We start from the raw sequence: 14292 nt of genomic DNA, 5'->3' as shown, positions 1-14292 counted from the left end.
CTGAGGTATATACAATGTTGGAGGAGACCTACTTCGTTTCTGTTTTTCCCTACAGCACAGCTCGAAGATGGTTTAAACTATTTAAATAGGGGAGACAAATCCATTTACTGCCCTTACGGAAAAAGATATCAACACCGCTGCAGTCACTGCGAGATAGGATCGACGATGAGTCTTACGAACGCTTCCTGAAATACTGAAAATTTTATAGCGTGCCACCCATAGCTTGGTGACAGAACGTTACACATGAGACATGTTTGTGTGCGGTGGGTTCCGAGACTGCTGATTCCCGAACAAAAGGACATTCCCGTGCAAGACTGGATGTAGTTGAGGTTACACGAAAATACGTAATGTCTTCCAAAAATTATCACTGATGACGAAATCTGATTACATAATTTTGATCCTGAGAGCAAACAGCAATGCAACTCTGTTCAATCTGGAAATCATCGCCGACCCACAAAAAAGCAAAAGGGGTTCTTTCTGCTGGAAAAGTTGTAGTCACCTTATTTTTAGGTTCATGGAATGGCTTATCATCATGTTGTGCCTGCACACACTTCGATAAATGGACGTGGGTGTCCTGAAAACTTTGCAAGACCGTATCAGTTGCAAGAGACCACATATCTGTGAAAAGAGCTGACTGGTGCACCACGATATTCCACGATCGAATATTGTAAATGTCATTACTGGATGTCTTATAAGAACGAATGTGAAGTGCATCCCTGACCCTTCCTATAGCCCAATTTTTGCCACATGTGAGAATCGATTCCAAAGGATCTTCAAGAAAATGGCTTCCAGCATGTCCTTTCCGACAGGCTGGAAGAAGAACCATTGAAGTTATAGGGATGAACTATTACCGTTCTCTATTGAACAGCCCTCTTTAAGGTGACCGTTATTTCTTTGTATAAAAATGGGATTTTCATACGTCTTCTTGACCAAACAATTGGGCAACTTTCAATCTCTCATAAAATTCTCATAAAATGATACCATATCACTTTTAATTATTTTACTGATGTGATTAATGTTAATAAAGATTGCCTATACAGATATAAAACAAAATAAACAATGGAAAAACAGTAAAGAAGATCATTTCAAGCTTTCAGATATCTGCTTATTAAGAATTGTAACATTCATAATACAGAATGTAGAAAGACATACAGTAACAATCATGACTCTCACTTGGTGTCATCCTGCTCAACAACATCTGATCATTATCGACAGCCCAGAAACGCTCAAAGTAGCCCATCTGTAGCCTTCATTTTCCAGCTAGAGAGTCTCAAAATAATGGTTCAAATGGCTCTGAGCACTATGCGACTTAACATCTAAGGTCATCAGTCCCCTAGAACTTAGAACTACTTAAACCTAACTAACCTAAGGACAACACACACACCCATGCCCGAGGCAGGATTCGAACCTACGACCGTAGCGGTCGCGCTGTTCCAGACTGAAGCGCCTAGAGATTCTCGTCTGCTAGTAAAATTGAAGGAGGAACAGATGCTGTGGTTTAACCTACATTAGCGCAAATTGTAGCACGTTTCAGTGAAAAACCTTTATACAACATATAAGACTGATATCGTTCAGTCATGGGCATATATTTCAGTGGACATAAGGTGAATGTTTGAACGTAGTACTGTAGGTACTGAACAGGACATGTTAAGTTCTTATGTAAACACGATGTCTCATTTACTTTGACCCCTTCAAATAGCAATTTCTCCAGAAATAAAATTAATAACGGATCACGCAAATGTTATTCAGCTTCGAGAAGAACAATAAGCAGCGTCACTGCCTTTCGTGTAATTTTGTTCGTTACAGAGATACGAACAGCAGTACGTCTATTTTAAACAGAACCGTATTTTTTTACTAGGTAGTCTGCTTCCTCTTCTCAAGACCTGTTGAAAGACGTATCACAGTGCATCATGCAGGCAAACATGATACCATTAAAAATATTACACAAAATTGACTTTGACTGATTGACACGTTGTAATGTCACAAACCGTCAGCTGAATATGGTTGACTGAATGGCCAGAGTTCATTTCCTTTGTTTTTCCATTTGTTTGTTGTCAGTTGCAGCAAGTGGACGAATAATGTTGTCCCGGGCACCTGCGCTGTGTGGCAGTACAAGAAAGTCAAATCAGTTTTCTGTTAACGCTTTTAAGAACATTCAGTTGGTGTGAATGGTAGGTACAATGCAATACGTATTTGTACATGTCTTGAGGAGAGAAAGTTGATTAGCGAATGAGAAATGTAGAGTACTATTTAAAAAGGCCTTACTACTGTTCATATCTTCGTGGAGAACGAAGTTACAAGAAGGGCAAGTCCCCTTGTTAGATAAACAATATTTGCTTGATGCATTTTTTTTATTTTGCTTCTGAACAAAAAGTTATTTTGGGTAGTCAAGGTAAATGGCACAGATTGCATATTAGAAAGTAAAGTAAATCCCAAAGAAATTTAAATATTGGATTTACTGCGTATAATTACTAAATGTTTTTTTATCTATTTCACGACATAAGATTTACCAAATTGTCACTGCTTCTCTCGTTGTAAAGGGTGATTCTTATTAACGTTTAAAAAACCCTGAAGCGACGCAGATGACGCTGAGACAAGTAACTGAACGTAAGACACACGGGGCCGCAAATGTTGGGACATATCCCAAAAGTGGACGATAAATATTCAACGTGTGGCGTCAACGGATAAGTCTGTCGCACCTGAACATTCCAAGCCATATCAATCTTTCCTTCGGTGTGGCTCCGGGCGTACGTGAACGACTTTAACGCCTTTGGCTTAGGTTTCGATTCTTGTGTCTAGCAGACAGTAATTTTTTGCTTTGCGTTAGACAATTGTTCATTTAATATTCGTTGTTTTATTTACTGGTCTCGCGGTCTCCGCTGGTTAACTGCAGTGTACAATACACAAAAATCAATCACATTGCGTCACAAATAAATAAGTGTAAGCTTGCATCGCTGCCAGTGAATGACCTATGTGTTCTGTAAACAAAAAAAGAAGGTAAAAACGAAAGAAACACAAGATAACATCAGCTTTTGCTTGTTAAAGCGAGGACAATAATTTTGTAACTTCTACGTTTACAACAGGTCAGGTTCACAAAAGATGTTTCAAAACAGGGTAGCCTAGCGGAGCGATGTGTAGCATTGCCCCCCACTGGCGGCGATTGGATGGACAAGTCCAATCGCCTCAAGTACATCGAGATACGTCACCTGGTGACGTAACATGTTCAACAATTTTCGTCCACTTTTGGGGTATTTCCCGACATTTGCGGCCCCGTGTGTCTTTAATTACTTGTCTCTGCGTCACCCTCGTCACTTAGGTGGTTTTTAAACGTTAATAAGAATGACCCTGTTTAATGATCAATTTCTGACCCTGCCTGTAACCTGTTTTACACTTGATAAAACATTGTAATGAGGACAATTAGAAATAAGTTACATTTTACTATACAGACGTTTTTCAATGTGTGTAACATTATTTTGAAGTAGCAATTATGTAGCATAATCCGTACTAGTCTCCTCAGGTATAATGCTTCTGTAACAAAAATATTTTATTTTTTATAGCTTGAGCTCTTAAATACTTACACTGTTATCCAGAAACATAATATTTAGACTTATTTACGTACAAAGTCAGTATCATTTGTAAATGAATCCAAAATATGGGTTACTCATTAATCTTTTGCTTCCATTTACAGGAAATCGGTAGATATTTCTCAGTGAAGAATAGCAACACAAAGACGACACCATCTAAGGAGTAAATGACCGAAAATGCAGTCGCATTCGCCTCTGTGTGAACAAATTCTTCAATTTTAAAAAAATCATCACAATTCATATAAAATCCGTCAACAGTAATTCCAAGGAGTGACGAGTATAGCGTGGAGCAACTGAATTGCATCAGGAATTGTGAGACCACTACGCTTCAAACTTCATTGCGTTCTGGTATCTTTAACAGTTCATTTCTGGTGGTCAGTGCAAGCTGCAAGTGTAAACTGAAGACTAAAAATTATTTGTCATGTCAGGACAAAATTAATAATCACATCAGATGAATTCGCAGTTGCGAATAATGATTACCATCAGCTGTAGAATGGAATGACGACAGTGAAAATTTGTGCCATACCAGGACTCGAACACGTATTCACCACTTATCGCGAGCGGTCGCCTCACCTTTCTTTTCTTTTACTTTTTGTTGAACTCTTTTTGCTGTATGTTGTTCGTCAAATATGTTCGGGGCGGACGTCCGATGTCACCCATTTCAGGTTTTTCGTTGAGCCATTCACTCAGTTTTTTGTTAGAGAGGGTAGCTAACCCACCGACCGAACTCGCTGTGCTACCGTGCCAGCTACCATTTGGCTCTTCGTGCACGACTCTTTGCTACACCCAATCGTCCGTATGTCGTCAACCATACGTCTACGATCTGTACTCACACATCCATTATGTGTATTCCCGTACAGATCAGACGTACTTGAAAGTCGCATGCCCGGTATCGGTAGACAGAGCGTAGACGTATAGTTGGCAACGTATGACAGTCAGGTGTGGCCGTGAGTCGTGCACGAATAGCCAAAAGGTAAAGCGACCGCTCGCGATAAGCCAGAAATCCGGGTTCGATTCCCGGTCAGCCACAAACTTTCGTTTTCGTCATTCCATCCTACAGCTGACGGTAGTCATTATTATTCGTAATTGGGAATTCATCTGTTGTGTTTAGTAACGGCTGTGGTCGCCGCAGTGATCGTCATCAGAATAACATTGGCACTGCAATATCGTCAAACTAATAATGTCACTCTGTATCCATGAAAATAAAATTTGGTTAACAGCAAAGAGAAACAATTTTACTTCAAAAGAGAAAATATTCAAACAAAAGCTATATTTCTTTTCTTTTTACATATAAGAGCTTCTAAATTCCATAGAAGTCGAAGGTGATCCATAACCCACGCACTTGGTTGCCACAGTGCGCTTCTTTGGACAGTAACAAAAAAAAAATGTCCGCAATAAAATTCCGTCACATGATCGTTTTCGGCCGAAAATGGACTCAGAATAAAGGTATTCATTCCTCAATTAATATGGCGTCGTATTGTTGCCCATTTAGGTGCAATGGGTAGAGTTATGCTTTTGAATGCTCGAGTGCCCAGTTAGTTGGAACTTTTATTTCCTTTCTAACAATATTGTATCTGGCTTCTTAGTCGTTGTATAAAAATACAGCCCTTGCAGTTGTTTAAAACTATCTGAGAAACGAGAGAAACTTTTAAAAACGTTGTCAGTATTGTTTCACTTTTCTTCAGTTATATACACTCCTCTCCCACCTCAAATAATGCTGACTCAACCAGTCTCCTCTTGATCTACCTTTGCATCTCTTATCCCCGTTAGTCCTCCTGCAGCCATAAAAATACATCATCCGAGTAGACTATATGGCTTTGTATCGTTTCAGTCAACTATATTCGAACACATTTTAAGTTTCCCTTTTTGCGATTAGTTCAATTCATTAGTGTTAACTATCATGCTTACTATATTCATATCCATTACTTTCTTTAGGACATTTCCTCACTACTAAGGCAAACATAGCATTACAGAGGCAAATACCAACGTCTGTTTCTATTTTTTACTATCATCGTGGTAAATGTAAATGTGTGACTAGAGCCTCCCGTCGGTTTGACAGTTCGCCTGGTGCAAGTCGTTCGATTTGACGCCGCTTCGGCGACTTGCGCGTCGATGTGGATGAAATGATGACGATTTGCACAACACAGCACCCAGTCCCTGATCAGAGAAAATCTCCGACCTACCCGGGAATCGAACCTGGGCCATTAGGATTGACATTCTGTAGCGCTGACCACTCAGCTACCGGGAGCGGACATCAGCGTGGTGTAAAGTCTAATTCAACTTTCAGTCAGCTGCCTACTCTCATTGAACATATGTTTAAGAACTCCACATTGATAACTTTTGTAGTTATTTCTGTGCTATAGTACTACTTAATTTTAACTGGTTATTACTCTTCAAGTATGTTTGACCAATAATTGTTACATCCAAGGCTAAGAAAATTGTAATTATGGTATATGGCGTGTAGTTTCATCGAATTCTACAGCACTGCTAGACTTACCAAAACTAGAAAATAAAAATAAAAAAAATTAACCTACACTCGGAATAGAATCCTCGAACATGAGTACTCTACCGAAAAGCCCTAACCACTGCACTAATTGGGGAGCACAGCTGTGCTGTATTGAATGAAGATATTTAGTATATATGCTGCTTCAGTGTTGCCAAACTGCACTTCTTCTCCGTCCATTTTCTACCGCGAATTAGCATAGGATGAAATTTTGTTGACATTTTTGTACTGTTAGTATGCAAGGAACCGCGCTGTGGCACCGGAGTGCGCCGATATTGGTTCCTCTCACTGAGAAGTTAGGTTGTTTTACCATGCTCTACTCGAGAGGGCGTAAGAAGACCACTGACAGCTCGCAGAGCTGTTGCCACTATTCATCTGCCCATCGCCCAAGCGAAAACAATAGCCGTCTACAGAGCTGTGAATACATTGAGTCGTTGCCGTAGAGAACTTTATGAAATCGCGTTACGTTACTGTTTGAGGTAGGTGCACGAAGCTGCTGCGCCCAGATCACTGCAAACCGTCAGCGATCTGACAAAAAAAAAAAAAAAAAACTCCTCCAGAACAGGCCATCAAGACCCAACGGTACCGACCGGTCACCGTGTCATCCTTGCCCATTGGCGTCCCTGGATGCAGATATGGAGAGTCATGTGGTCCCCACACCGCTCTCCCGGCTGTATGTCAGTTACCGAGACCGGAGCCGCTACTTCTCAATCAAGTAGCTCGTCAGTTTGCCTCACAAGAGCTGAGTGCACGCCGATTGCCAACAGCGCTCGGCAGACCGGATGGTCACCCATGCAAGTGCTAACCCAGCCCAACATCGCTTAACTTCGGTGATCTTACGGGAACCGGTCTTACCACTGCGGCAAAGCCGTTGGCCAACATGTAATATTTGTATTGATTATTAGATTGTAAGAAGGAATCGGCTATCAGCACAGCAACTAACATCTCAAAAATGAAATGCTCCCAGCAATTACCACAACTCAGAAACCGTTTCACATATGAATGTGTGGTGTCTGTTCTTTCGACATAGCGAGGAATGCGGATAGGTGGCGCTAGGTGGGAGTCTGAGTCGGCCGGGGAGCGTCCTGAGACAGTCCATGCATCTGTGATTAACATTATGGCCGGGTGGCGCAGTGGTTAACGCAACTACCTAGTAAGCAGGAGAGCCCAGTTTCGAATCCCTGTTCGGCACACATTTTGACTAGTCACCACTGATTCCGCATAAAGACCCGAAGCAATTCATCAGTTCCCTCCGTTTCCTTTCCTTTCCCCTTCTCCACCTTCAACCGAATAACTATTTAATGGTTATGGAATGTGTGTTTTTCACATTCAATTAATGTAGAATCAATTACATTAAAAGTAAAGTATTCCTCAATTCGAAAGTTTGTTTGTGCACACAGTGCTTTATTAAGCATGGCATTCTGCAAGGTGGTGTGTCCCTGTCCTCACCCAACCTACGAACTTACTTAGCAACATGTAGACCTAAAATTTAACATGGATTCCCAACTACGGTGTAATTTGGTATTTGTCACGTTAACAAATCACTGACAGACGTGAAAGAGGCGATCATTAACAGAGAATACCAAAAAGTAATTGGGTATTATCGATACTGCACAACGCAGTTAAAGGACTCTCTCAAAGTTTTGGTAAATGCATGCAAATTCCTCTAACAGTGATGAATAAATTGGTCTAATACACAAAACATATACGAATCGTATTTGGCGTAACATGGAATATGGTCACAACACCGAAGAAGAAAAGAAAATTATTGGAACTAAAACAAGAAACAAGACATATATGCTACACATGATGTACACTCGAAATCATTACTACGCCACTGTATCATTGTAACATGTTTACAGGTTTGTCCTTTATAATTTTCTAAATCAGTTATGCTCCAGCAAAGTCGCACAACTTGGAAAACCATGAAAGGCGTTTTTGAGATAAGCGCATAAATCGAAGACACACCAAAAAACTGTTAGGTTTCCGGTACCCAGCCGTCGTTTGGAAATATAATGGTTGTCCATGAATACATTAGTTTCCTCAGAAGTTTTCATGTTTTGTACATCACTTAAAAATATTTAAATTATAAAGAAGTGAAGCCAGATCTGTCATCTTCTCATGGCGCAGAAGGAGAAAAGGTATTACAATACTTTATTATGTAAGGAAAAAAGATAAATTCGCTTCATATTTGTCATCACTGAATGATGACAGTGTTTCTCCTCTACCTTCACCTCACGATTTCTCTCGACGATGGCTCTCGCAAAGCTCGCCTTAGTTTTTATTCTGGTTTCTTTCAGTCTTAGCTTTTCCTGTTAATAAAGCCAGACGAGCAAGACGGTCGTTACTGCTACTTTCCTATGTTCCCTAGTGTACGAAGGAGAGTCAAATGAAAACGGTAAATATTTTTTTAAATATTTTTATTGTGCAGAAGTGGTACAAAGCTGTATCACTTTTCAACATAATCTCCCCCACGCTCAATGCAAGTCCTCCAGCGCCTACAAAGTGCATAAATTCCTTTACAAAAAAATTCTTTTGGTAGTCCGAGCAACCACTCATGCACCGCATGGCGTACCTCTTCATCACAACGGAACTTCTTTCCTCCCATTGTGCCTTTGAGTGGTCCAAATATATGGAAATCACTTGCGGCATGGTCTGGTGAGTATGGTGATGGAAGACACTCAAAATGCAGGTCAGTGATTGTTGCAACTGTTGTACGGGCACTGTCAGGCCTTGCATTGTCATGTTGCAAAAGGACACATGCTGACTGCAATCCACATCGCTTTGATTTGATTGCAGGCCGTAGATGACTTTTTAGAAGATCTGTGTATGATCCGCTGGTGACAGTGACCCCTCTGGGCGTGTAATGCTCCAAAATGACGCTTTTTTCGTCCCAAAAGAGAGTCAGCATAACGTTCCCTGCTGACGGTTCTGTTCCGAACTTCTTTGGTTTTGGTGACGAGGAATGGCGCCAGTCCTTGCTCGCTCTCTTCGTTTCCGGTTGGTGGAAGTGAACCCAGGTTCCGTCCCCAGTAACGATTCTTGCAAGGAAGCCATCAACTTCTCGTTCAAAGCGCCGAAGAAGTTCTTCACAAACATCAACGCGTCGTTCTCTCATTTCAGGAGTCAGCTGCTGTGGCACCCATCTTGCAGACACTTTGTGAAACTGGAGCACATCATGCACAATGTGGTGTGCTGACCCATGACTAATCTGTAAGCATGCTGCAAAGTCATTCAGTGTCACTCAGTGGTTTTCCTTCACTATGGCTTCAACTGCTGCAATGTTCTGTGGAGTCACAACTCGTGTCCGACCTGGACAATGAGCATCTTCCACTGAAATCACACCATTTGCGAACTTCCTACTCCATTCGTAGACTTGCTGCTGTGACAAACATGCATCACCGTACTGAAACTTCATTCGTCGATGAATTTCAATAGGTTTCACACTTTCACTACACAAAAACCGAATAACAGAACGCCGTTCTTCCCTGGTGCAAGTCTCAAGTGGGGCGGCCATCTGTATACTGACACTGCGACGGTATGCGTACATCTGCACTATGCTGCCACCTACAGGCCAATATGCACACTGTTTGTAGCACTCTTACAGGATAACGGCGCGAAATTTCGATTTGTTATTACAAATTTAAGGTTTTCATTTGAATCACCCTCGTATAATGTGGAATGCAAGACAACACTTCCTCGTCTACACTTTATAGCATGTCACAAGATGGAATTATATTGTTCCATAACTGGTCGTAAACAATAAACTACAACTGGTGGGAGCCCGCCGGAGTGGCCGTGCGGTTCTAGGCGCTACAGTCTGGAGCCGAGCGACCGCTACGGTCGCAGGTTCGAATCCTGCCTCGGGCATGGATGTGTGTGATGTCCTTAGGTGAGTTAGGTTTAAGTAGTTCTAAGTTCTAGGGGACTGATAACCTCAGATGTTAAGTCCCATAGTGCTCAGAGCCATTTGAACCACTTGAATCATAACTGGTCGTAAACAATAATTTACTACTGGTTCAACAGCTATTGCGGTTTATTCTTCTTTTAACAATTTGACAATAAGGTTGTCTTCGCTTAAAGCCGTAAGAAAGCTGTTTTTTTTTTTTTATTTGCCTCGCAGTAATTTTGTAAAACGGCTCTTGCACTACACTCCATAAAATTTCGTATCTACTCGGTGTGCCAGCATGTAAGCAGATCGAGCTAGAAGCCTTGACGTGTGACCTATCATATATTTGCGCCGTGGCAGACCATTCAAGTGGATTTGTAGAATCTGTGTGTTTTGGGACTTACTATCAGACTTTCGGAAGAAAATTCATACTCACAATCCCAAAGTTAGCAAGGGCATAGATACGAGAACCATCGTACTGTCACAGAAACACCTCATGCATGTAAGCGATTGACGATAATAAACACAATAATAGAAAAGAAAACGAGGGTAGGAAAGACATCAGGGAGATGGTTATGTTGTTGCCCTTGACAATGAAAGCAAGACTTAAGAATAACCAAGATACTTTCATAGGATTCACCAACGTGGAAAAAGCGTTCGACAGCGTAAAATGGTGAATGATGTTAGGTATTGCCAGGAAGTTGGGTATAAGCTATAGGGAAAGACGGGTAATATGAACAAGAACCAAGGGGGAAAAAGTTCTAAGCGCTCGGATCAGAAACAATAAATATAACTGGAAAAAATTTAATTAAATACCAGAAACGAACCCTGGCCGAAATCCATGACTTCGTTCAGTGTTACAATTCATTCTTTCGCGTAAGTATTTTTGCTTCCAAGACGAAACATACTACCAGCCAGACGGTTTAACCATAGCTAATTGCATGGCAGGTACTTTCGCCGACATGTTCGTCAACCATCTGAGGTAAAGTTTTATGAGCATTTTAAACGCACAGCAGACGAAGCCCTTTATTACAAACAAGTTGATGACACTTCAGTTCTGTTAAATTGTACAAAGTAGGCATGGAAATGGAAATGAACGTTTGGCGTCATTGGCCGGGAGGCCCCTTGCGTGGCAGGTCCTGCCACCTTGGCGCAGGTCTTATTACATTCGATGCCACATTGGGCGAATTGCGCGCCGGATGGGGCTGAAATGATGATGAAGACAACACAACTTTCAGTCCCTGAGCGGAGAAAATCCCCGACTCAGCCGGGAATCGAACCCGGGTCCGTAGGACGGCCATCTGTCACGCTGACCACTCAGCTATCGGGGCGGACACAATATGCCATCACAACCACCAACTATCGTTCATAAAATTTAATTCAACAGTGAAACAAATAAATAACTGTATTAACTTAGATATCACAATAACGAAGAACATTAAATGCACAAATCCGAAACTTTTCATATTCATAAGATGCATACTTTCAGTCAGTGATATGGAGACTAAGAAACGTTCCGCTTGATGAAGGTGAGATCAAAAAGGAATTAGCAATAACAGAAAATTTAGCCAAAGTAACTAATTTTAAACCGCAAATATTTACAGAAATGTACAAACAGAAACTGAAAGTTAGCAAAAATCAGAGGCAAATGGTATTACTCGGGAAGCAAAAAACAAAACAAAATAAAAACAAAAATAAAAAATAAGCTCGTAGTTCCGCCATATTATGGAATCATTTCTAATGACATAGCCAAAACTTTTAAGAATACAAGTATTCAAATTGGCTATCGTACTGAAAGCAATGTTACTAATATTATAAGACACGCCACCAATACAAAAGACCCATTTAATAAGTCAGGGATACAAAATTGGATGTGAAGACAGACTGTGACACACTATACAATGAGCAAATTGGTAGACATTTCTGGATACGTATCAAAGAGCGCATAAAATCTGACGATAGAAACACAAGTGTCTTTATACTACATCTCATAAACAGCAAACGTACATCCAAATCATTAACCAAATGCTCCAAATTTCGCATTATGCTAAAAAAGAGAAGCAAATGAACATTGTTAGTCATATATCAGATCAACCAGACGCAGATTTCAGTGAGTAAACAGAACTACAGAACATAAAATTTCTCGATAACTTCAGTCACATTCTGCTGATGAGCAATCAAATATCATCCACACAACGAAATAAAATGTGAAACTTAATCTTACCTTGCCATCTTGTAGACGAGAGACTTTTCTCTAGCCTACCACAAGGCGCGCAGTAGGGACGAATGCCGACATGTCCAACCTTTCTGACAAAGGAAAAGTGTCCCAGAAAAATACAGTCCTCTCTTCCGATGGTGGATTCAGATTGTACGCTAATTTACAAAATGTTTGATATGCAATAGGTCGTTCCGAACAATATTCAGAGAATCAATAAAATTACTAGTTAACTAAAAGAAATCAAACTAGAACGAGATTTTCACTCAGCACCGGAGTGTGTGCTGATATGAAACTTCCTGGGAGATTAAAACTGTGTTTTTGCCGGGTAGAGCACTTGCCCGCGAAAGGCAAAGGCCTCGAGTTCAAGTCACGGTCTCGGTCCGGCACACAGGTTTTATCTGCCAGGAAGTTTGATATCAAACTAATTTTCCCCGGTATTTAGATATCATCGCAGACTTGCCTAATCACAGGAATGTTGTCACGTGCGGTCGGAGGAATTTTCGGAGCCTTGGTTCAATTATTCACTATAATTAGCTAAATGGCGCGTAGTCACAAAGACTGGTCGACATGATGCTTAGGATTTCTTGCCACGACTTCCTCGGTGCACAGGAACATACGTCCGTTCCGTCTTTTTCGAGAATCGTCGCCCCTGTCCAGGAACCCGATACAGTGAACCGATAGACCAGGTCTTACTGGTTGGGACAGATCCTGATTTTCACCCTGTAACCGAATGACAATAAGTCAAGTGGCTGAACATTAAAACAATAACTATCACCCTGTTCAGGTTCTCCACGGGCGCCTCTTTCTGCCGGCGGACATATAAGGAGGTGCGGTGCCCTCGGTAACAAAACTGACTTGAGAGATCCTCTTGACCTCTGTCGGTTGTAATTCTTAACTGGAGTCAGTTCGCGATCTTCAGTAGCGCAGGTGTTGCCGCTGTTTTTACGCCCTTGTGCATGCTTATTGTACTTAATAACAACATAGCAACTCACAGCTCGGGTTAGTGCTGTTTCGCATTCACTGTAACGCAACCGTGATTATTTAGGTCGTGAATTCCTAGAAATGCAACGTTTTCCATCTCAATCGGCGTAAGCGATGAAGCTAGCCATGCTTTCGTAATTGTACTTGGTACTACCCCTGTCTGGGTTTCAGTATCCTCAATTCTCTTGTCTTTTAATTTATTTTGCAACTATTTGTTTCTTTTGTGTCCTCTTTCAGCAATGGTTCAAATGGTTCAAATGACTCTGAGCACTATGGGACTCAACATCTGTGGTCATAAGTCCCCTAGAACTTAGAACTATTTAAACCCAACTAACCTAAGGACATCACACACATCCATGCCCGAGGCAGGATTCGAACCTGCGACCGCAGCAGCCGCGCGGTTCCTGACTGAGCGCCTAGAACCGCTAGACCACCGCGGCCGGCCCTCTTTCAGCAGTACTTTTGAACCTAAGTGTAGATAAGTCATGATTAACGTATAATAGGCTACCACCCATTTCCATTTTTTTAGCAACACACGCAAGTTTTTATCAGATTTGACGGATTTCTGGCCTGTAAAATTCTTCTGTTGCGTACTAGAAGTAGTTTCTTTGGCAGTCAGAAACACATTCTAGGCGATACGAAGCCCTATGTTGGCGGCGGTCGGGACAGCTGTAAATAGCAGGAAAGGCTAAATGTAACTGTTAATTGGGAATTAGAGATCAGGCAGTTTCCATCAGTTCTACAATGATTATCGCTACGTTCGTTTAACCGAAAACAGCATATCTACGATACATATTAATATTATTTATTGTATTTTATTTTCCGTACTGTTTTATTGCATACTAGTTTTAACTCCACCCAAATACACATGTAAATATGCAGTCAGACTATATGAAATTATTAATCAATTTATTCCAAGCATAACTTTATTCTCCTATCAATATAACATCTTTGTAAAGGTCAAGCTGTCAAACCAACAAGACAGCAAATGTAAGCCTACACAAATACAAACACAAATTTGTCTACGTAATACAATAGCTTAGCAAGTGACATGCCACAGTTGAAAACAGCTTATCGTGATATTCCGCAAGCTATATCATTTTTGACAAAAGACCAA

The 14292-nt window shown here is 41.1% G+C and overlaps 1 protein-coding gene across 2 annotated transcripts in view; it reads left to right on the top strand.

Moving 5' to 3' along the window:
- Positions 1 to 4826, top strand: part of LOC124622037 (myrosinase 1-like) — a 183233-nt gene extending 178407 nt beyond the window's left edge. The window contains exon 14 of one of the 2 annotated variants that reach the window (XM_047147595.1): positions 3689 to 4826. In XM_047147595.1, coding sequence (XP_047003551.1) covers positions 3689 to 3699 — 11 coding nt within the window. In that variant the 3' untranslated portion in view covers positions 3700 to 4826. The remainder of the gene's footprint in view (positions 1 to 3688) is intronic. The other variant, XM_047147596.1, reaches the window with a different exon arrangement.
- The last annotated feature ends 9466 nt before the right edge of the window (positions 4827 to 14292 follow it).

This window comes from Schistocerca americana, chromosome 7, assembly GCF_021461395.2.
Source record: "Schistocerca americana isolate TAMUIC-IGC-003095 chromosome 7, iqSchAmer2.1, whole genome shotgun sequence".
Taxonomy (NCBI): domain Eukaryota; kingdom Metazoa; phylum Arthropoda; class Insecta; order Orthoptera; family Acrididae; genus Schistocerca; species Schistocerca americana.
This window is presented reverse-complemented; position numbering and strand designations above follow the sequence as displayed.